General features: G+C 46.7%; 2 protein-coding genes across 4 annotated transcripts in view; both read left to right on the top strand.

Annotated features, from left to right (window-relative positions):
- LOC307088751 (receptor-type tyrosine-protein phosphatase mu-like) overlaps positions 1 to 12,643 on the top strand; it is a 115,163-nt gene extending 102,520 nt beyond the window's left edge. For both annotated transcript variants that reach the window (XM_079754732.1, XM_079754731.1), the window contains 9 exons: positions 1,274 to 1,422; positions 1,901 to 2,036; positions 3,494 to 3,643; positions 4,362 to 4,535; positions 5,251 to 5,382; positions 6,527 to 6,652; positions 7,202 to 7,365; positions 10,727 to 10,862; positions 11,223 to 12,643. In XM_079754732.1, the coding sequence (XP_079610858.1) occupies positions 1,274 to 1,422; positions 1,901 to 2,036; positions 3,494 to 3,643; positions 4,362 to 4,535; positions 5,251 to 5,382; positions 6,527 to 6,652; positions 7,202 to 7,365; positions 10,727 to 10,862; positions 11,223 to 11,276 (1,221 nt within the window). In that variant the 3' untranslated portion in view covers positions 11,277 to 12,643. The remainder of the gene's footprint in view (positions 1 to 1,273; positions 1,423 to 1,900; positions 2,037 to 3,493; positions 3,644 to 4,361; positions 4,536 to 5,250; positions 5,383 to 6,526; positions 6,653 to 7,201; positions 7,366 to 10,726; positions 10,863 to 11,222) is intronic.
- Positions 12,644 to 15,162: 2,519 nt separating this feature from the next.
- Positions 15,163 to 24,841, top strand: part of plod2 (procollagen-lysine, 2-oxoglutarate 5-dioxygenase 2) — a 31,845-nt gene continuing 22,166 nt past the window's right edge. For both annotated transcript variants that reach the window (XM_079755159.1, XM_079755158.1), the window contains exon 1: positions 15,163 to 15,276. In XM_079755159.1, the coding sequence (XP_079611285.1) occupies positions 15,192 to 15,276 (85 nt within the window). In that variant the 5' untranslated portion in view covers positions 15,163 to 15,191. The remainder of the gene's footprint in view (positions 15,277 to 24,841) is intronic.

The following is a 24,841-nucleotide window of genomic DNA, read 5'->3' as shown; positions in this document are numbered from 1 at the left end:
ACACACACACAAACACACACACACATACATATACATACACTCCCAAAAACACACACACACACAAAAACACACACACACACACACACACACACACACATACACAAATAAACACACATGCTTACCCTCACTAAAACCAAACTAGTCCAAATAGAGAAAAAATATCCTTACCTGTTTGCAGATATTCGGCCTCCTCTGATTTCCAACAGTGTTTAAGTCCTCCGATGTTTTTTTCCTCAAACCCAACACTTCCTATAACAACATTCTGATCCACCACAGATTTGCTTCAAACAAACACCGGAAAGTATTTTGGATTATTATTTTGAACTGGAGTTCTGCGTTTGATATGGTGGATCAGAACATATAGATTGACAGGCTAGTTGCTAGGTCGCGCTCCCTGGTATATATGGAGAGAGATTTGTCTCCTTATTATCAATAATAAGAGGAGTTAACTTATTTCTTGTAAAAGTCAGCTCACAACCTGTAAATTGACATTTGAATGAATGCAATTATTTGTAGTTCATTGCAAGTTCAATATTTGCCACAAAAACTTAACAAAAGGACACACATTTTTCCATAAAAATAAATAAAAAAACATGCTTTTTGAGGTATTTTTGAAAAATGTTTCACCAGAATTCATAAATATATATGCATTCTTTCATCATTGCACATTCATTCACACAATATGTACCGCACCAAACTGGTTCAAGTCAGACTTTAAGACAAATATGAGCAATATGACTATCTGAGCAAACTAAAAGACGTGGGGTTCCACAGGGGTCAATGCTTGGTCCGCTTGTTTTCTACCTTTAAAGGCTCATTATCTTAATGATGAGAACAACTTTAACACCACCACGACTCTACTGTGCGTTACTTTACTTGTCTCTACCTGTCTGTCTCTCTACCTGTCTGTCTCTACTTGTCTGTCTACTTGTTGGTGAGCCTGTTTCTCCCCTACCTGTCTCTATACCTGTCTGTGTCTCTACCTGTATCTCTGCCTGTCTTTCTCTCGACCTGTCTTTGTCTCCCTGTCTCTACCTGTCGGTGTCTCCCTGTCTCTCTACCTGTCTGTCTGGCTCAATTTATCTCTACCTGTCTCCCTGTCTGTCTCTCTCCCTGTCTCTTTCCCTGTATGTCTGTCTCTTTACCTACTGGTCTGTCTCCCTGTCTCTCTACCCGCCTGTCTGTCTCCATATCTCTCTACTTGTTTGACTCTACTTGTCTGTCTCTCTACCTGTCTGACCCTACCTGTCTGTCTCTCTCCCTGTGTGTCCAGCGGGGGGTCCATGAGATCAGGGAGATCAGGCAGTTCCACTTCACGGGCTGGCCGGACCACGGGGTCCCGTATCACGCCACGGGGCTGCTGGGCTTCACGCGGCGCATCAAGACCACCGCCTGCCCCGGGCCCCTGGTGGTGCACTGCAGGTACTGCACCCCGAGACGTACATAGACATACATGATCAATAATATAGAGTCACTGTAGTTACTATACGAGACCTCCGCCTGCCCCGGGCCCCTGGTGGTGCACTGCAGGTACTGCAGCCCGAGACGTACATAGACATACATGATCAATAATATAGAGTCACTGTAGTTACCATACGAGACCACTGCCTGCCCCGGGCCCCTGGTGGTGCACTGCAGGTACTGCACCCGAGGTGTATAGAGACATACATTATCAGTAATGGAGTTACTGTAGTCACTATAGAGTACTGCAGCAGCAGGATTATGGGGGTGGATATTGTGCTGTTTATAATTGCATATATAAAATAATGTATACAATGTATAATAGATATATATATATATTATAATATAATGTATATAATGTGTAGTAGTAGTCTGTAGTAATGTATACATTGTACAGCAGTATATGATATAATGTGTACTAAACATAGCGTGTTCACAGCGCTGGTGCCGGGAGGACCGGCTGCTTCATGGTGGTGGACATCATGCTGGACATGGCCGAGAGAGAGGGCGTGGTGGACATCTACAACTGTGTGAGGGAGCTGAGGGCCAGGAGGGTCAACATGGTCCAGACAGAGGTACTACATACATATATGTACACATATACTACATATATATTCTATATACTAAATATATACACACATATACTACATATTATAAACTGTGTACTATATATATACTAATATATACTAATATATATTCCATATATAATCTATATATACTACATACACAGTACATATATGCTACATATATGCTAAATATATACTACATATAAACGACAAATATACTGCGTACTGTTAACGTCTGTTAACAGTACACAACTGGGGAAGTGGCAGTCAACATGGTCCAGACGGAGGTTAAACCTGTACTAACTACATAGATAAACACAAACACACACACACACACACTAACACACACACACACACACACACACACGCACACACACACGCACACATACACACACAGTATTGTATGAAATGTCCTGCTGTCTGTGATGATGTCGTCATGAAGACGCAGAGATTGACAAGAAAGGACAGAAAAGGACAGATAACCTTCTATATCCTCACCCCACTCTCTCTCTCTCTCACCCTCTCTCTACTTCTCTCTCTCCCCCTCTCTCTATTTCTCCCTCGCTCTCTCTCTCTTTCTCTCTCTCTCTCTCCTTTTCTCTCCCTCCCCCTCTTTCTCTATCTCTCTCTCTCGTTCTCTCTCTCCCTCTCTCTACCTCCCTCTTCCTCTTCCTCTCCCCTTTCGCTGTCATCTCCTGACGAGTGGACAGAGTGAAAATGTCATTTTATCAAAGATTTATTTGAACAACCAAAACATCAACATCTGGAGAGGGCAGAGGGGGAGGACGGGGGAGGGGGAGGGGGAGAGGAGAGAGGAGGGCAGAGGGGGAGGAGGAGAGAGGGAGAGGAGGAGAGAGGGAGGAGGAGAAAGGGCAGAGGGGGAGGGAGAGGAGAGAGAGAGAGGTAGAGGAGGATGAAGGGGGGAGAGGAGAGAGGAGGGGGAGGAGGAGAGAGAAAGGCCGATGCGATAGGAGAGAGGGGGAGGAGTCGAGAGTGGTGTGATTGTTATTCATTCTGAGGTTCGGTTCCACCAGCTGTTTCCTCTCAAGCTGCCCAGCGGCAGTGACCTCACTTCCTCTTCAGCATGCAGAGAAGAAATGAAGTTATTGATTGATTGAGAGATTTGTGTCGTTAAAGTTTTGTACTGCAGGCTGATTTTAGATTATAGATTATTATTTTAGTTGTGGGTTATAAACTATTATAAAGGGATACATTTAGTTCAATTCCGAGGTTATAAAGTATACTTAAGTTAAACGTTGAGTTATAGTTGTAAGTTATAAAGTATTATAAAGTGATAAATTGAGTTAAAGCTGTAAGTTATAAAGTATTATAAAGTGATAAATTGAGCTAACGCGGTAAGCCATAAAGTGTTATATTTATTATCAGAGGTCAGGGGTCGGTATTAGGAGGGGTCACTGATGATGTGGGCGTGTCACTGATGAAGTGGGCGTGTCTAATCTCTCCAGGAGCAGTACGTCTTCATCCATGACGCCATCTTGGAGGCGTGTCTCTGCGGCGACACCACCATCCCAGCCAATCAGCTTCGTTCGGTTTACTACGAGATGAACAGACTGGACCCCCAGACCAACTCTAGTCCAATCAAAGAAGAGTTCAGAGTAAGACACACCCCTTACACCCAAACAACTCACACACACACTCCTTACACACAATCACATGCACGCACACAACCTTACACACACCTAAAGACCCACAAACACCCACACTGTACAGGTCCATAAACACCTTAGCACGAGGCGTGTCAGCAGGTGAGTGTTAAAGTTATGTTACAGGTGTGATAAAGGTGTCAGTGCTACAGGTGTGTTAAAAGAGTGTTAAATGTGTGTGTGTTAAAGGTGTGTTAAATGTGTCAGTGCTACAGGTGTGCTACAGGTGTGTTAAAGGTGTGTTAAAGCTGTGATAAAGGTGTCAGTGCTACAGGTGTACTACAGGTGTGCTACAGGTGTGCTACAGGTGTACTACAGGTGTACTACAGGTGTGCTACAGGTGTGTTAAAGGTGTGTTAAAGCAGTGCTAAAGGTGTGTTAAAGGTGTGTTATAGGTGTGTTAAAGGTGTGTTACAGGTGTGTTACAGGTGTACTAAAGGTATGTTAAAGGTATGTTAAAGGTGTATTAATGTGTCAGTGCTACAGGTGTGCTACAGGTGTGCTACAGGTGTGTTAAAGCGGTGCTAAAGGTGTGTTAAAGGTGTGTTACAGGTGTGTTAAAGGTGTGTTACAGGTGTACTAAAGGTATGTTAAAGGTGTGTTAAAGGTGTATTAATGTGTCTGTGCTACAGGTGTGTTAAAGGTGTGTGTGGGTGTGTTCTCCCTTCAGACGTTGAACATGGTGACCCCGACGCTACGCGTGGAGGACTGCAGCATCGCTCTGTTGCCGAGGAACCATGAGAAGAACCGGTGCATGGACGTCCTGCCCCCCGACCGGTGCCTGCCCTTCCTCATCACCATCGACGGGGAGAGCTCCAACTACATCAACGCCGCCCTCATGGACGTATGTACATCACACATGTTCTTATGTATGCATGCGTACTTATTCTTTGCTTTTCTAAACACATGTAGACAACTTGGACGGAGAGCTCCAACAACGTCCATGACATTCCTCCATCACTCTGTCTCTATCATCCATCCATCGTTGTCTTGTATCTCCTCCATGGTGGCTCCGACTTGTCTCTCCTCTGTGGTGGTCCTGTCTCTCCTCCCTGGTGGTCCTGACTTGTCTCTCCTTCATGGTGGTCCTGACTTGTCTCTCCTTCATGGTGGTCCTGACTTGTCTCTCCTCCATGGTGGTCCTGACTTGTCTCTCCTCCTTCATGGTGGTCCTGACTTGTCTCTCCTTCATGGTGGTCCTGACTTGTCTCTCCTCCATGGTGGTCCTGACTTGTCTCTCCTCCTTCATGGTGGTCCTGACTTGTCTCTCCTTCATGGTGGTCCTGACTTGTCTCTCCTCCTTCATGGTGGTCCTGACTTGTATCTCCTCCATGGTGGTACTGACCTGTCTCTCCTCCATTGTGGTCCTGACTACTTGTCTCTCCTCCATGGTGGTACTGACCTGTCTCTCCTCCATTGATGTCCTGACTACTTGTCTCTCCTCCCTGGTGGTTCTGACCTGTCTCTGCTGACCTGTCTCTCCTCCACTGTGGTCCTGACTACTTGCCTCTCCTCCCTGGGGGTTCTGACCTGTCTCTCCTGACCTGTCTCTCCTCCAGAGCTACAAGCAGCCGTCTGCCTTCATCGTGACCCAGCACCCCCTGCCCAACACGGTGAAGGACTTCTGGAGGCTGGTGCTGGACTACCACTGCACCGCCATCGTGATGCTGAACGACGTGGACCCCGCCCAGGTACGTTACAGAAGATAATTAAGCAGTATCACATGAGAGGGAGCGGTGTTGTCGCTCTATATCAGCGCTGCCGTGATTCGGCCGTAGGCAATCACAGCAGCGCTGATATATATAGAGCGACAACACTGCGACCTCGAGTGTGATATTGATTTTATACAACAGTTATGCTAGTAAAATGTACTGTAAACAATAATAATTGAAAAAAGATTGTGATTTGTTTGTTTATTTAATCATATAAACGAATGAAATTGCTTCCGCCAACAAAAATAGATCCCCACTGAGCGGACTGTTGCCAAGCAACATATAAACTAAACACCCAACCGTTTATGTCAGTTAAAGTAAGTCGGTCACAGCTGGAATGCAGAGTGATTTTGACAGTTGGTTTACAGTTTGGTGAGCAGTCCGAGTGGTGTTGGACGCTCATATCAGCGCCCCTGCAGAGCTCATGGAATGTCTCTTGTCCAATCAAATTACTCGCTCAGAACCACTGTTATCATTATCACCAAAATATCATATAGTATGGAGTATAATATATCATGTCATATCCAAAATATACCAGGATAGATCGGGGCTTACAGTTTAATGTATTGCAGTATATAATGTATATAATGTGTGTAGTTGTGTACTCAGTAGTGGCCAGAGATCGGGGTACTCAGTATAATGTCTATAATGTACACAGAGCAGCAGATGTTATAGTAGGTATATTATAAATGGTAAATGGTAGATGGACTGTATTTATATAGCGCTTTTCTAACGAGTGGCCACTCGAAGTGCTTGACAATATCACATGACATTACAAGGCGCCGGCCAGCTCGTCGGGAGCAGTTAAGGTGATGTGTCTCGCTCAGGGACACCTCGTCACTCTTCAAGCTAGCACTAGCAACCTTCCGGTTACCAGCCAACCCGCTCTGCTTCCTGAGCCACATGCCGCCAATATCATACAATATGGAACATAATATATTATGGGATATTAAAATATTATATGATACAAAATGTAGATAATTCATATAAAATAAAATATAAGACATATATATATATATATATATATATAAATATATTCTGCATGTAGTTGTGGACTGGCCCGAGTATAATGTATATAATGTATTGCAGTACATGTAGTATATAACGTGTGTTCTGTGTGTAGTTGTGTACTCAGTACTGGCCAGAGATCGGGGTCCACAGCCACGGACCCCTGCAGCTGGAGTTTGTGTCTGCCGACCTCGAGGAAGACGTGATCAGCCGGATATTCAGGATATACAACGCTGCACGGGTAATACTTCACAACATTATACTACAAATACTTACTTAGATATACTTATACTCATGGAGAATGGAATAAGATATATATTAAGAATATACAATGCTGTACGGGTAATACTACTGTCTGTGTCTGTATTGTATCTGAGGTACGTTTGATTCTTTATATTGAGGTGCGTTTGATTCTCTGTGTTGAGGCGCGTTTGTTTCTGTATATTGAGGCGCGTTTGATTCTGTGTAAAGGCCTGTTTCTATCGTGTCTGAGGTGCGTTTGTCTCTCTATGTTGATATCCGATTCTCTGCATTGAGGCGCGTTTGTTTCTTCATGTTGAGGCCTGTTTGCATCGTGTCTGAGGTGCGCTTGTTTCTCTATATTAAGGTGTTTGTCTCTCTATATTGAGGTGTGATTGTTTCTTCATGTTGAGGCCTGTTTGCATCGTGTCTGAGGTGCGCTTGTTTCTCTATATTAAGGTGTTTGTCTCTCTATATTGAGGTGCGATTGTTTCTCTTTGTTGAGGCGTGTTTGTATCGTGTCTGAGGTGCGCTTGTTTCGCCCCCCCAGCCCCAGGACGGGTTCCGCATGGTGCAGCAGTTCCAGTTCCTGGGCTGGCCCATGTACCGCGACACGGCCGTCAACAAGCGCTCCTTCCTCAAGCTCCTCCACCAGGTGGAGAAGTGGCAGGAGGAGTACGGAGGGGGGGAGGGCCGCACCGTGGTGCACTGCCTGTAAGAACCCCCACACACACACACGCACACACACACAGGCACACACACACAGGCACACACAAAGGCACGCACACACACGCACACACACACAGGCACGCACACACACAGGCACACACACACAGGCACACACACACACACGCACACAGGCACACAAACACAGGCACACAGACACACACGCACACACACAAAGCACGCACACACACGCACGGACGCACGCACACACACACACAGGCATGCACACAAACATGCACGCACGCACACACACACACACACGCGCACACACGCATGTACACGCACACAAACACATCAACATACTCACACACACACACACACAGACACACACACGCAGGCACGCACGCATGCACACGCACACAAACACATCCACATACTCACACACACACACACACACACACACACACACACACAGACACACACATGCAGGCACGCATGCACACACACACTCACGCACTCACATGCACATACCCACACACTCACACATACACACACACACACACACACACACACACACACACACACATACTCAAGGCCCACCAAACATCGCCGTCGCCTCCCATTCACTTTGTATTGGACATGTGCTCGCATGGAGCAAAGGATTCTGGGAAGGCTTGCGTGCAGGACAAAAGTTAACTTAACTTAACTTAATGCAAATTAGCGCGTCTCGCAGATCGCGTTCGGCCCTGCGATTGGTCGATCGACTGTCAGTGAGTACTGACGAACCGTAAGGACAAAAAAGTGCATGTTTTTTATGCACTTCTGGTGTTTTGAGCGACTACAATTGGGGTAGGCTATTTCCTGGCTATGTAACAACCAAAATTATATATTTGAGCCAAAATTAACAACTCGTTTGTACACTCACACACTAAATTGTACGGGGGAAAAAAACAAATCATAATTGAACTATATTTCCTGTTCCATCTTCATAAATGAAGGAACTATTAGCCCGGTTGTCTCTTTCTTGCTCCATGTAAACATCCTCTGAGCGGCCGAGTCGGTCAATACACAGGAGGAGGAGGAGGAGGGATGACCTCTCACACATCAGGGGTCGTCGCCGCGGCAGCACTGGAGCAGGCACTGCTCTGTCTGGCATTGTGCATGACGTGGGTGAAGGAGTGAATGAGTGAATGGGTGAATGAGTGAATGAGTGGTGGAGTGAATGGGTGAATTAGTGGATGAGTGAACGAGTGAGGGAGTGAACGAGTGAGGGAGTGGATGAGTGAACGAGTGGATGAGTGAACGAGTGAGGGAGTAAATGAGTGGATGAGTGAATGAGTGGATGAGTGGATGAGTGAATGAGTGAATGAGTGAATGAGTGGATGAGTGAACGAGTGAGGGAGTGAACGAGTGAATGGGTGAACGTGTGAATCAGTGGATGAGTGGAGGGGTGGATGGGTGGAACTTGAGGCTCCAGGTTTGACTCTGCTTCCTCTAGACGTGTCCTGTGAATAACATTAACGGCTAAATTGTGCCTACTACACGTGCCGTGATGTGATCAACGAGCTTGATGTTAAACGCTATAGGTTGTCAGCTGCGTCGCTCACCAAAAATGCCAAAAAACATCACAAAAAACATTGCTGGCCGCATTATCTCACAGTGTGAGCCAGGCTGATTCCCTCCTCAATGAAACCCAGTTTGATGCCAAAAACCAAAGCATAACGGCAGCTCAGCGAACTGGTTTTGGTAACCGCGGGTGTCTGGGGTAGAAGATGGCTAAACCATTTATCTTTAGATTAGTAAGTGCAATATTAAGGTGATGAATCTGGATGTGGGCTCGTGCAAATTACATTATACACTCATAAACTCCTGAGCCACACAAACTGTGCTTACGTTGTAAACATTAATGTACCTCCTCAGAGCGTCCTGTTCCCAAGAACCAAGAAGCAGACATTTAGGTAGTTGAGAATATTGTGTTCATAATACATGTTCATGTATAAAATACGGGGGATATGCGTTCATGTCCCAGAAAATGAAATGATGCCATTGGCTGTAAACAAGCGTGTGGGGGGCCATCCAAACCTAAAGGTTCCACATTGTTCCACAGTTTTCAAATGCATGGTGTTAAATAAAGCATAATTTAGGTTATTTCATAACTAGAAAATAGCCTAATCCTTATTATTTTCACTCAAAACACCAAAAGTGCATTAAGAAAACACGCCTGGGCAGATAAAACCCATGAGTTGATATCAGCACGACGTCCCGGTGTCGTCAAGCCCTTCTTTTTCCGAGGCTGATCGTTGAGCATCATAATGCTCCCAGAAGGGCCGCGGCGAGGACAACCAGCAATGATCTGCGGAGCAAGAGCGCGACACAACAGCTCCCTCTTCAGGCAGCGCTCGGTACTGTTCACTACAACAGCAATAGGTTACAATCGCATGTTCTCGACGTCCGACGGGAACTAATCCGGCTGGTTTGCTGGCTTATCCTCACACAGCGAGGGTAAAAACACAGATTATCCCGTGAAATGTCATGTGCTATTTGCACGTGAAATTTTGTCAAACAATGAGAAAGTATGCGCCTGGCAGCATGCTTTGATGACTCCTTTGGCATTCCATTTGGCACACACACACGCACGCACACACACACACACACACACACACACACACACACACACACACACACAAACACACACGCAGTATGAGAATTTAAGATGAGCTGCTTTTAACGCACTTCCCTCTCACCTTTTATATATGAATATTACTATATAAAAATAATTGATTATGTATTTATACATCATTACATAACGATTCAACTATTGGGTCACAATAAGGACCTTCTCCCGTTTTTTTGTGTCACAGCAGGATTATGTTTTTTTTGTATTTACTCTTCATGTTATATCGCTTTTATTATTATTGCCCTATACTTTCCCGTCGGAGCTTGAATGTTTTTAATTAAAAAGCTCCTCATCATTAATGAACAAAGCAGCTCTTCAGAGAGTAGATCCATCTGTAAACGATGAGACTATTTTATGGCACTATGAGCCGTGGAGAATGAACCCTCACGTCGCTCGCAACGTCTGCGGGAATCAAAAGCGGCGCTCGGAGATCACTGCCGCGTGTTCGCTGGACTTTGACTCCATCTAGCGGTCATATCTGGTAACAGCCCCAGCGGGATTTACCGAATCAGACATTACCACTCTCGTAAGAATCTCTTGACGCTGCATCTGGAATTATTACACTATTTGACTTATCAATATTAATTGAACATAACTTTAGATACAGTTTAACATGATGGACTTACAGGTAGTTTATCACCTTCTCTCTCTCTTCTCCCTCCTCCTCTCTCTCCTCCCTCCTCTGCCCTCCCCTCCTCTCCCCTCCCCTCCCCTCCCCTCCCCTCCCCTCAGTAATGGGGGAGGTCGCAGTGGGGCGTTCTGTGCCATCAGTATCGTGTGTGAGATGTTGAGGCAGCAGCGGTCCGCGGACGTCTTCCACGCCGTCAAGACCCTACGGAACAACAAGCCCAACATGGTGGACCTGCTGGTAAGACAAACACCCATTATCACACGCGCACATACACACACACGCACATTAACACACACACACACACACACACACACACACACACACACATTATCAGACATATTCACACGCACACAGACAGAAAATCACACGCACACCCCCACAGAAAATCACACATAATCACACACAGACACACACACAAACACAGACAAACACAAACATTATCACGCGCACACACACACATTATCACACTATCACACGTTCACACGCGCACACACATACACACGCACAAACACACACACTATCACACATTGACACACATATTCACACTCACAGACACACACACTGACCCTCTCTCTCTCTCGCTCTCTCTCTGTACAGGAGCAGTACAAATTCTGTTATGAAGTCGCTCTGGAATATCTCAACTCTACTTAACCTGGACAGCCAATCATCTCCCCCCAACTCCTCTCCCCTCCTCTCTCCTTCTCCCCAACTCCTCTCCCCTCCTCTCTCCTTCTCCCCAACTCCTCTCCCCTCCTCTCTCCTTCTCCCCAAGTCCTCTCTCCTCCTCCTTCTTCCCACGTCCTTTCTCCTCCTCTCCTCCTCTCCCTCCCCTCTGCCTCCTCCTCTCCCCTCGTCTCCTCCTCCGCCCTCCTCTTCTCCCCCACCTCCTCCTAAGCCCCGGAGAACTACTGAAAGAGGAGGAAGAGGAGGAGGAGGAGGAGGAGGAGAGCCTTGCTGCACTGCCTTGTTTTAAACTCCACACCTCATGATGTATATGCTTGTATAGAAACATGTACAGTTCACCAATATGCATGTGCAAACACTATTGTTCTGTGTTTGTCTGTCTATCACACACACACACACACACACATACACACACACACACACACACACTTACAAACACACATGCACACGCTCAGAGACGTCACAGGTCTACAAAGGGCTGATGGTGATGAGATATGATTTGATGATTTTTTTTTATCCGTTTGTTGTGAGTTCATCGCTAAAAAGATCAAAGGAGTGTTGAGAGACTTTCCCAGCATCTTGTCGTCATGGAGATCAAGATCAAGACAGATGTTGTTTGTCAGCATCCAAAGGATAAAGGAGATCGATAAGAGACGTCCTTCCATCCCTCCACCCCTCCATCTCCACCCCTATGTCCGCCCGTTGCGAGTGTATGTTGGATGTGAGTGTGTGTATGGTGTGTGGTGTGTGTGTGTGTGTGTGTTTGTTGGGATTCTGTGTTCATACTGTACATAACGACACCACTATTTATTCCTGCACACAGTCTTGGTGTTGATGTCATGAATATTATTAATATTGTTGTTATTATTGTTGCTGTTGTTGATATTGTTGAGAGAGCAGAGAGCGACAATCATGGTGGATTTTACAGAACCGTTCAAACTGGATCAAACTGGAAAGGACCGGTTCAGACTGGTGCAGACTGGTGTGTTATGGCCTTTCCGGGCTGCCGTAGATCTCTGACACCCTTGAGTCACCGACAAGAGACAGGAAACAGGAAACAGGTGTTGGACCAGACACTGTGGTCTTTAACACACACACACACACACACACACTAATAGACGCACACACACATACACACACACACACAAACACATGGGGGAGACATGCCATCAGAGGTCTGGATCCCACAATGGCCACTGGCCTGGCCCTATGATCCCTGAAGGGAAGTGCTGGTCCACACACACATGCACACCTACACACACCTACACACACACACCTGCAACGGTTCTGAAGTTTTGATTGGTTTGCTCTATCGGGTCATGTGATCCGATGTATCGTACAGATTTTATTTATATTGTATGATTGCAAAAAGATGAATACAGATGTATACACAATACTCCAGGCTCTTCTGTCCTTTATGCTGTGTGTGTGTGTGTGTGTGTGTGTGTGTGTGTGTGTGTGTGTCTTTGGATGCGTATGTGTGTTTTCCACACGAGACTTAATGGTTCCGTTTAAAGTAATTAATAGCTCTGTGAAATAAATCAATCATACATTGACCTGACTGGTTGACCTCAAAGCGCCTCAGAAAAGCCACTTTGAGGTCACTAAACGTCACGACAAGAACCATCGGGATCAGAGAGGAACATTCCAATAGTGTTTTGGGGAGAAAAAAAAGAAGGATTTAACTGCTGATTCCGCCAGATGAGGCTCTTATTCTAAGAAATAGTGAATACGTGGAAAAGATGACCATGTCAACAATCATAGAAGACCTATTTCAACGTTTAAAGCTAAATAAATCTGTTTTTGGGTTCAGTGGCTCTTAAAACTACCTCCTTTTCCTTGTGTTGTTAGGATCCATATCCAGCAAAACCCTTATTATGAACAGTCCTAGTCAAAGCAGATATCGTTTGGGTTGATAGGCCCGAAAATGTACTATTTTCAATAGCAATTGCGCATCTACATTGGTTTGTACGGTAAGGCACTTGCGCGCCAACATTGACTTCATGGTGATCAATTGTGTCTCATAAACTGAGAAATATGTTCTCGAATGGAACGCGAGGAATTATATTTTAAGATAAATATTTAATTTGTTGAAATACATAGTCATGTCTTACCCAATATGTATTTCATGTTTATCTTTCTTTATGGTAATAACAGCGTAATGGGGATTACTTTATCAAATTATTAAGGAATGCTACAGTAAAAACACTTGAAAATCATCACAGAGGTACCTTTGACTTATCAATATTAATTGAACATAACTTTAGACACAGTATAACATGATGGACTTACAGGTAGTTTATCACCTTCTCTCTCCCTTCTCCCCCTCCTCTCCCCTCTCCTCAGTAATGGGGGAGGTCAGAGGTATAAGGTCAGAGGTATAAGTTTGAGGAGTTTGTGGAGAATGGATTTGATTATTTTAGGAATTTTCTATATCTGCCTACATAGCAAGGCATGCATATTGAGTAAGACATAAGTGTGTTTTTCACCAAAATAAAAATGAAAAGTATATAATATATCTTTCCATTTTTAAACGAAAAATAGCTTTACCGTACAAAGCAATGTAGATGCGCACTCACTTTTCGATGGCGATGACGTGACTGCGCTTCTCCGAAGTGCGGATGACGTGACCTCAGTGTTCTACTGTAGGTGTCCGGGGATCCGAACCCTCTCTCAGATGTGAACATCAAATAATTGGCTCTTACATGCTCCAAAGAGATGAGCGGTGAAGATGGGAGATCAGATGTCCCTTTTCAAGCCGCTTGGGGCTTCTGCAGACGTAGCTGCTGTTGCAGAGTAGCTTGCTCCTAACCCTAACCTAAACGATGTTTTACCGTTAACATAAGATGACGTAGGCCTACCAATATATTTGGCTTTCCTTTCCTCCCATTTTCTCCGTTTTGTAAATGTCGCACCTGAAGGCTTGCAACTTTTAATTGTGGAAAACTTCTTTAACTCTGTGATCAGTCAGTCAGTCAGCATCACCGGTACTTCTCCAGTCTCTGATTGGTTGTGATGCTCATCGAACGGTTCCCTTTGAGGCGAACCAGCGGCCACCAGAAGGTGGCGCCAGAGTCGTCTTCTTATTGGCCCTTTTCAGCCAACCCAAACTGCGTAGATCCCCCGCTGAGGGAATCATACCGACTTGCTGCTTCATTCCGTAGGCGTACAAATGAGGGAACAATTCTGATTGGCTGCTACACTCCTTCGATCTACCAATGAGGAAGTAATTTTGATTAGCTGCTACACTCCTCTTGCCTCCTAATAAGGGAGCAATTCTGATTGTCTGCTATACTCCGTAGATCTCGTAATAAGGAATTAATTTTGATTGGCTGCTACACTCCTTAGTTCTCCTGATGAGGCACTCACTGTGATTGGCTGCTACACTGCTGCTAAACTATGTACTGTCTTATATTCAAACCGAGTCCGACTGAACACACATTCTGTTTTTTGGTTTATTACTCAGTCGCTTGCTTATCTATTTTAAAAAAACTTTTTTGGATTCATTGTGGAAACTGTTAAACGTGATGAGATTTGATTTTTAACATTTCGTTCATTTCACGTTATTCTCTACTCTTTATAAAGGTCGACATCATTCGGTCAGTCCTGCTGTTCTCGAAGCCACCACTAGAGGTCAGCGGAGGGCTTCTGGTCCCCACTTTCTCCAAGTTTTCTTTCCTTCGCTGCCTTTTTCGGTCCTAATCTCATCCCGTGACGTCATCTAAAGAAGCATTTCCCAGCGACCCGAGGAAGGCGGCGGGTCGGTGCAGGGCGGGCTGGGGTGGGGGTGGGGGGGGGGTCTGTCCGGTGGTAAAAAGGGGTCTGCAGCTCCGGTGGGTCGCCAGTCTCTCCTCTCTCCTCTCTCCTCTCAACTCTCTCCTCATGGAGTACCCGGGGCGCTCGCTGCTGGTCGCCTGCCTGCTGGCCTCCTCGGTCCGCTCTGAAAGCCTCCCTCCCATCCCCAAAGGTACCGAATGCTCACCTTTATTATGTATATCATCTATATGAGTTTATATATCTACAAGGGGTCTTCCAGAACATTATTATTATAAATGTATTTAATAGTGGGAGCTGGGGGATAAACTCTCCCATCCCGGGAGTTGGAAGATGTATACTTTTATTCTTACATATCTTCTCTATATGTACTGATATACATCTATGTTGTGTGTTCCAGGGCACAGAATAATAGTCTGTTCTGGAAGACACTCCCATCCCCGAGAGGTTGAGGGGAATATACACTTATTATTCATTTAGATCATAAATATATTAATACAGACTATCCGTGTACATCTATATTGAATATATAGTTTTCTATATCTATATAAAGTGAGCTGCGGGAGACAACCTAAAATCCCAAAAGGTAAAGGATACAGCTTTCATAAAAGTTCATCAGAACTTTGTCAGAACTTTATCCGTTTATACAGCAAAATGTTTCTGAAGTTTGGTTTTCTGAAAGACATTGTTTAGTCTAACGATTGGAACTTGGAAGGGTTAGGAATACATGTGGATTGAAAAAGTCATGTTTGCATTTTTTTTTTATTATCAAATATTTGATGTATTTTATTATATCCAACCTTAACCCGTTGAGCATCCGCTTCACATCGTGTCGTTTCCTTAATTGATGTGTGTGTGTGTGTGTGTGTGTGTGTGTGTGTGTGTGTGTGTGCGTGCGTGCGTGTACGTTCATGCGTGTGTGCGTGTATTACTGGGGATTGAAACCAGAACATGACAGTAGTTAAAAGTTTCCTGTCATACAAAAGAATACATAATTTTCTGGTTCCACCAGAAGAATAGACACAATCGTTTCATTTCATAGTTGTAATACACTCCACTTTCAAATTCAAGGTTTATGAAAAGCATAAACATTTCACCAGGATTAAAACATCATGACAGACATTAATAACAGGTATAACTCTTAGGTTGATATTAATAATACGACAATATGAATCACAATAAAGGGATTTTATTTGTGTCATAAATATGTAGTATTTTTCTGTATCAGAATAAATATATTTTTTTAGTTTCTTTAGATTTACTTATGAATCAAACTAAGGTCCAAAACTACTTCAAATATATAGCTAACTAGAACCATATGAATGGTTCTAACTAGAACCATATGAATGGTTCGTATGAATGGTTGAAAAACTATTTTGAAGTTGTTATTTTTCTGAATTATAAACCAAAACCCATAAGATAAACATAAAAGATTGTTTGTTACACCATTCAAATTTTTTATATAAATACAGAAGTGCAGAATAGTAATCTCCATGTGTAAATTATTTATCCCAGCTTTGAGTTTTACTAAACAATGACATTTTTTAACTTGACTGAAACAGTTGTAACTTGTTGAGGTCATGATAAAGGAATCCCTCAGACTGACCAATAAGGAGGACAGGGCTGAGTTCTAATTAACAATCTCATAAACTTTTTGACAATTGATATTTCAAACAGATATGAGTATTTCCTAGAAACCCTCTTTATCAAACTAGTTTCCCTTAATAGTAAGTAACCCTAATGTATATATTTAATATGTTTGTATATCGTGTGTGTAAGTATTAAGTCTTACGTCTTTGATTAATGAATATATAGTAATGCTGTTACTTGGTGCACCTTCTGTAGTAGGACTGACAGAACTACGTCTCCCTTCGTACCGGTTTATACTAGTTGTAAAGGACTAGCTGTGGCTTTAGCTGTAAAGCTCTAGCCGCTAGCGCTAACAGCTATCTATCGTCTTGAGCTAACCATTATTTGGATCCTGTAGGTTCATCTGGATCATGTATCAGTAGGTTCATCTGGATCAGTAGGTCAATCCGGATCAGTAGGTCATCTGGATCAGTAGGTTAAATCTACAGCAGTACTGATACAGGGAGTACTTTTGTTCTGACACAGTTAGTAGTGGTAGTACTGTAGTACTGATACAGGTGGCAGTGGTAGGACTGGAGTACTATACAGATAGTTATGGTAGTATTGTAGTACTGTGGTACTTACACAAGTAGTACTGTATTACTATACAGGTGGTAGTGGTAGTGCTGTGATACTGGTATAGGTAGTAGTGGTAGTACTTTAGTACTAACACAGGTAGCTGTAGTATTATACAGGTAGTACTGTAGTACTATAAAGGTAGTACTGTAGTACTATACAGGTAGTAGTGGTACTAGAGTAGTGAACACGTTCATACTCTCTGAAAGGACATCTTTTTATTGTCCTTAATGAAGTATTTATCATCCACATGCATATGAAATGCTTGGTTGCCATAGCGATGAAGCTGTGGGCCTTAAACAGCCATCCCAAAATAACCCCCTGAACACAAACCCTAAACGGTCCGGCCCCCATGGAGCACCGGTTGAACGGTTTAACGGGACAACCTGGTTTGGCGCGGGTCTCCAAGACAACAGGGCCGGGGTTTGGGTCGGAGACAGTTTATTCCTGACCGGGTTTCCAGTCGCTAATTGTTTTTTCCGTTCCGCCGAGGATAATAATGTTGCAGATGACATCACCGCTCCTGGGTGGACCGTCGCTTCTCTCTCTTGTAAAGCTGCCGGCGCCTCGTGCCTTCGCCTCTCCTTCTCCCTCTGACTTATCCCTTTTCCTTTCTTCTCTGAAAGATTGAAAACCTGACATCCTCGACAGTCGTATAAACTTTACGACCCTGGGTTTATATCTCGGTCCCTTGCCGTGTCTCGCTGGCTGCGGTTCCGTCTGTCGAGTCGTTTTTCGTCGAGACAAACACAGACCTACGGATCCGCACCCAGGAACATGATTTGTCAGAATACATTTCAATCGCATGAAAGTGAAAAACTATGTTCGCTTAGAGCTGAGCTGGTCTGCCCTCAGATTTAAGATTAGTTACAGTAAGACGGCCCTCAAACCTCAGACTTAAGATAAGTTAAAGTAAGACTGCCCTCAGACTTTAGAGTAGTTACAGTAAGACGGCCCTCAGACTTTAGATTAGTTACAGTAAGACTTCCCTGAGACTTTACAATAGTTACACTAAGAGGCCCCTCAGACTTTAGATTAGTTACAATAAGACGTTAGATTAGTTACAGTAAGAATGCCCTCAGACTTTAGATTAGTTACAGTTAGGCAGCCATCAGACTTTAGATTAACTACAGGGAGCTGCTCCACAGTTTGATTCTCCCGCTGCGTGTGGTGGTCTGATCTGCTTTCACCAACTTCCCCTCCTCCTCCTCCTCCTCCTCCCCCTCTCCTCCTCCTCCTCCTCCTCCTACCCCCCCTCCTCCGTTATGCTCGGACACTCTCCTCCACACTCTTGATGTGTTAGTTGAAACAGGAGGTGTAGCTCCCACGGACAAACAGAGGCCTTCAGCACAGCCACAGGGTTTATGAGGCATGCGCGGCAGGCAGCACGGGGATAATCTCCCCTCTGGGCTCACCACACTGTGATGTTTACACTGAGAGCCGAACAGAGGCACAAAGGAGGGGGAGAGAGGAGGGGGGGAAAGAGGGAGGAGGGGAGAGAGAGAGGAGGGGGAGGGAGAGGGGGAGAGTGAGGGAGGAGGGGAGAGAGAGGAGGGGGAGGGAGAGGGGGGAGGGAGAGGGGGAGAGAGAGGAGGGGGAGAGAGAGGAAGAAGGGGTAGAGAGGGAAGGGGGGAGAGAGAGGGAGGGAGAGGGGAGGGATAGGGAGGAGGGGGAAAGAGAGGGAGGAGGGAGAGAGAGAAGGGGGACAGGAGGGGGTGAGAGGGAGGAGGGGAGAGAGCGGGTCAGGGTGAGAGAGAGGGAGAAGTGGAGAGAGAGGGAGAAGGGGGAGAGAGAGGGAGGAGGGGAGAGAGAGGAGGGGGAGAGAGGGAGGGAGGAGGGGGAGAGAGTGAGGAGGGGGAGAGAGGGAAGAGGGAGAGAGAGAGAGGGAGAAGGGGAGAGAGAGGGAGGTGGGGAGAGAGAGGAGGGGGAGAGAGGGAGGGAGGAGGGGGAGAGAGGGAGGGAGGAGGGGGAGAGAGTGAGGAGGGGGAGAGAGGGAAGAGGGAGAGAGAGAGGGAGAAGGGGAGAGAGAGGGAGGAGGGGAGAGAGAGGAGGGGGAGAGAGGGAGGGAGGAGGGGGAGAGAGTGAGGAGGGGGAGAGAGGGAAGAGGGAGAGAGAGAGGGAGGAGGGGAGAGAGAGGGTTGAGGGGGGAGAGAGGAGGGGGAGAGAGGGAGGGAGGAGGGGGAGAGAGTGAGGAGGGGGAGAGAGGGAAGAGGGAGAGAGAGAGGGAGGAGGGGGAGAGAGAGAAAAGAAGGGAAGAGAGAGGGAGGAGTGTGAGAGAGAGAAGAAGGGGAGAGAGAGGGAGGAGGGGGAGAGAGAGGGAGGAGGGGGAGGGGGAGACGAGGGGGAGACAGCCTAGGTTTCGCAGCCTCATGTTTTTGGCTGCCCCTCTGGTAACTTTTACACGCTATGATGGACCAGGAGACCAGGGTTTAACACTATGATAGACCGGGGTTTAACACTATGATAGACCGGGGTTTAACACTATGATAGACCAGGGTTTAACACTATGATAGACCGGGGTTTAACACTATGATAGACCAGGGTTTAACACTATGATAGACCGGGGTTTAACACTATGATAGACCGGGGTTTAACACTATGATAGACCGGGGTTTAACACTATGATAGAGCAGGGTTTAACACTATGATAGACCAGGGTTTAACACTATGATAGACCGGGGTTTAACACTATGATAGACCGGGGTTTAACACTATGATAGAGCAGGGTTTAACACTGTGATAGACCAGGGTTTAACACTACGATAGACCGGGGTTTAACAGTACGATAGACCGGGGTTTAACACTATGATAGACCAGGGTTTAACACTATGATAGACCGGGGTTTAACACTATGATAGACCAGGGTTTAACACTACGATAGACCGGGGTTTAACACTATGATAGACCAGGGTTTAACACTACGATAGACCGGGGTTTAACACTACGATACACCGGGGTTTAACACTATGATAGACCAGGGTTTAACACTACGATAGACCAGGGTTTAACACTACGATAGACCGGGGTTTAACACTATGATAGAGCAGGGTTTAACACTACGATAGAGCAGGGTTTAACACTACGATAGACCGGGGTTTAACACTACGATAGAGCAGGGTTTAACACTACGATAGACCGGGGTTTAACACTACGATAGACCGGGGTTTAACACTATGATAGACCGGGGTTTAACACTACGATAGACCGGGGTTTAACACTATGATAGACCGGGGTTTAACACTACGATAGACCGGGGTTTAACACTACGATAGAGCGGGGTTTAACACTACGATAGAGCGGGGTTTAACACTACGATAGACCGGGGTTTAACACTACGATAGACCGGGGTTTAACACTATGATAGACCGGGGTTTAACACTATGATAGACCAGGGTTTAACACTATGATAGACCAGGGTTAACACTATGATAGACCAGGGTTTAACACTATGATAGACCAGGGTTTAACACTATGATAGACCAGGGTTTAACACTATGATAGACCAGGGTTTAACACTATGGACCAGCGTGATAGTGTGGGAGATAGTTTGCATCTAGTTCAGTTCATACTGTGTATGTTAGGTGTATAGCTTATAGTGCGTGTGGTGAGTAGTGTGTGTATATAATTTGTGTGTACATTGTGTATATAGTTTGTATGTACAGTGTGTGTGGTATGTAGTGTGTGTATACAATGTGTATAAAGTTGAGTCCTCAGTGTATATAGTGTACATCTAGTGTAAAGCTTACAGTGTGTGTGGTATGTAGTGTGTGTATATAGAGTGTCCTGTACGTAGTGTGCGCATGTAGTGTGTGTACATAGTGCGTTGTGTGTGAGTGTGAAATAGGAGGCTGGATCCCGTTGGCTGGAGGCTCAGCCAATCAGAAGGGAGTGTCTGATCACATGGGCCAGTGGTTCTGCTGAACCCTTGACGGGGAAATTGGGTTGAAAATTACATGGATTAGAGTTTCCAGCGAACAGCCCCGACGCCTCCCACCGCAGGGCCAAAGAGGGAGTAGAGAGGAGGGAGGAGAGGGGAGGGAGGAGAGGGGAGAGAGGAGAGAGGAGGGAGGAGAGAGGAGAGAGGAGAGAGGAGAGAGGAGAGAGGAAGGAGGAGGGAGGAGAGAGGAGGGAGGAGAGAGGAGAGGGGAGAGAGGAGAGGGGAGAGAGGAGAGAGGAGGGAGTAGAGAGGAGGAAGGACAGAGGAGAGAGGAGGGAGGAGAGGGGAGAGAGGAGAGGGGAGAGAGGAGAGAGGAGGGAGGAGAGAGGAGAGAGGAGAGAGGAGAGAGGAAGGAGGAGGGAGGAGAGAGGAGAGGGGAGAGAGGAGAGGGGAGAGAGGAGAGAGGAGGGGGGAGAGAGGAGGGAGTAGAGAGGAGGAAGGACAGAGGAGAGAGGAGGGAGGAGAGGGGAGGGAGGAGAGAGGAGAGAGGAGGGAGGAGAGGGGAGGGAGGAGAGAGGAAGGAGGAGGGAGGAGGGAGGAGAGAGGAGGGAGGAGAGGGGAGAGAGGAGGGAGGAGAGGGGAGGGAGGAGAGAGGAGAGAGGAGAGAGGAGGGAGGAGAGAGGAAGGAGGAGGGAGGAGAGGGGAGAGAGGAGAGAGGAGGGAGGAGAGGGGAGAGAGGAGGGAGGAGAGAGGAGGGAGGACAGAGGAGAGAGGAGGGAGGAGAGGGGAGGGAGGAGAGAGGAGAGAGGAGAGAGGAGGGAGGAGAGAGGAAGGAGGAGGGAGGAGAGGGGAGAGAGGAGAGAGGAGGGAGGAGAGGGGAGAGAGGAGGGAGGAGAGAGGAGGGAGGACAGAGGAGAGAGGAGGGAGGAGAGGGGAGGGAGGAGAGAGGAGAGAGGAGGGAGGAGGGAGGAGAGAGGAGGGCCTCCTGGTGGCACACACAGACCCTCATGGCCCTGTTAGGGTTTAGAACCATAGCCCCCTGTTAGGGCTTAGAACCATAGCCTACTGTTAGGGCTTAGAACCATAGCCCCATGTTAGGGCTTAGAACCATAGCCCCCTGTTAGGGCTTAGAACCATAGCCTACTGTTAGGGCTTAGAACCATAGCCCCCTGTTAGGGCTTAGAACCATAGCCTACTGTTAGTGGTTGAAGCTGACAGTGGCTTGTACCTGTGTGTGTGTGTGTGTGTGTGTGTGTGTGTGTGTGTGTGTGTGTGTGTGTGTGTGTGTGTGTGGTACAGAGAGAGAGCTGTGTGTGTGTGTGTGTGCGTGTGTGTGTGCGTGGGCGAGGAGCTGTGTGTGTGTGTGTGTGTGTGTAGGAGAGGGGCTGTGTGTGTGTGGGGGGGGGTGGGCGAGGAGCTGTGTGTGTGTGTGTGTGTGTGTAGGCAAGGGGCAGAGTGTGTGCGTGTGTGTTAGTGCTATAAGAGAGTTTTGTTTGTGTTAAGAGAGAGCTGTGTTTGTGTTAAGAGAGTTGTGTGTGTGTGTGTGTGTGTGTGTGTGTGTGTGTGTGTGTTCAGAGAGAGCTGGGTGTGAGGAGGAGGAGGAGGAGGAGATGACTCAGAGTCTGGGACCGGCTGTGATGGAGAAACCGACCCGCTGCAGACACTGAGCTTCACCGGCTGCCCGCCGGCCTCCCCTGATTTGACGAGAGGACGTGTTTCGGTGGAGGGAGGGGGGTCACGGAAGGGTCAGCCCTCCTGGCGTGGGCGGGCGGTCTCAGGCCTAGTGCAAGCCATCAATGCCAAGAGTTTAAGTATGCTCTGTGAGAAAGTGTACTGATTTAGGATATGTTGGCGCTGGGTTCTAAACATCGCTGTCGGATGCGCGGCGCGCTGGCGTCGAATCGTAAACAGGAAGGCCGATTAATATCGCTGGTCTGAGGCCTAATGGGGTATCAGGAGGAGGATGGGTGGGTTCGGACAGGGCTGTCCTGTCAGGGCCGTCCTGGATCCTCTGCAGCCAGAACAGACTCGTTCTCCAGATGCTGAGCAACATGGCCACACCTGGTGGTTAGAGCTGTCTGGCAGGGCGGGGGGGAGGGAAGGGGGGCTCATCACCATGGCGATGGTAGACATTACCACGGTGACTGTAGACGTCGGCGTGGCGACAGGGCCGCCGTCGAGACAGAGATGACCGTATGGCTGCTGCAGCAAGACGGGAAACAGAAACATGAGAACCAGGGCGACCCAGGGGAACGAGTGTGTGTGTGTGTGTGTGTGTGTGTGTGTGGGTGGGTGTGTGTAGCGGGACAGACTAATACTTCAGGTTAAAGGTCTAATGTTGACCAGGATTAGATCCCTACTGTGTGTGTGTATGTCTGTGTCTGTGTCTATGTATGTCTGTGTAAATAGGTGTGTGTGTGTGTGTGTGTGTCTATGTATGTCTGTGTGAATATGTCTGTGTGTGTGCATGTGTGTGTGTGTCTATGGGTGTGTTCAGGCCCTGCTGAACACACCCATAGTATGAGTGTGCGAGCGTGTGTGAGAGCGAGTGTGCGAATATGTGTGTGTGTGTGTGCGTCCGTGTTTCCGAAACTCCTAGCTCGCCATGCCTCCCTCATAAAAATATGTGTGTATGAGTGTGTGTGTGTGTGTGTGTGTGTGTTTGTGTGTGTGTATATGAGTGTGTGTGAGTGTGTGTGTGTGTGTGAGTGTGTGTGAGTGTGTGTGAGCGTGTGTGAGCTTGTATGAGTGTGTGATATTACCCATGTAAGGGCATCAGCGCACACTCATACACACTTTAGCAGATGTCGAATAAATATTATACCACTAGTTCAGTGGAATTCAATACTTCTCAAGCATTGAACCATACTGCCAGTAAAAGAGGAAACAGCCCCGTTTTCAAGTGGCGTCATAAATGTTTTCCTACATATTCAGTCTTATATCACGGCCTTGGGAGTTCCTCATGATGGATTGAATCTGTTGTCTGCTATCGATGTTATGCAGAGTTTCTGCTGGGTATAGCTGAAGGTTTGCTCAATGGCAGAGCGTTGATTTCCAGGAACTGTGTTGTGGAACCAGAGGAAACGTAGAAAGAATGTAAAATACATAGGTTGAGATATTCGGGTGTTTACTCGTCAAACCATAGGATTGTTGTGGCGGTTTGTTTCCGTGGGAACACGAGTCCTGTGTGTTCAGGTTTGGCAACGGCCGGCCCGACTGAAATTCGTTTTTGGACGTCTTCCTGCCCCGTAGAGCAAAACACCACCCTTTCCCAAGAACACCACCCTCTCCCCAGAACCCCACCCTGACCCCAGAACCCCACCCTGTCCCCAGAACACCACCCCCTGACCCTAGAACACCACCCTGACCCCAGAACACCACCCTGACCCAGAACACCACCCTGTCCCCAGAACACCACCCTGACCCAGAACACCACCCTATAGCAGAACACCACCCTGTCCCCAGAACACCACCCTGACCCTAGAACACCACCCTGACCCAGAACACCACCCTATAGCAGAACACCACCCTATAGCAGATCACCACCCTGACCCAGAACACCACCCTGTAGCAGAACACCACCCTCTCCCCCGAACACCACCCTGTCCCCAGAACACCACCCTATTTCCAGAACACCACCCTGACCCAGAACACCACCCTATCTCCAGAACACCAC

Source organism: Pollachius pollachius, assembly GCF_949987615.1.
Source record: "Pollachius pollachius genome assembly, chromosome: 17".
NCBI lineage: Eukaryota > Metazoa > Chordata > Actinopteri > Gadiformes > Gadidae > Pollachius > Pollachius pollachius.
Note: the sequence above shows the minus strand (reverse complement) of the source record. Positions and strands in the feature narration are given on the sequence as shown.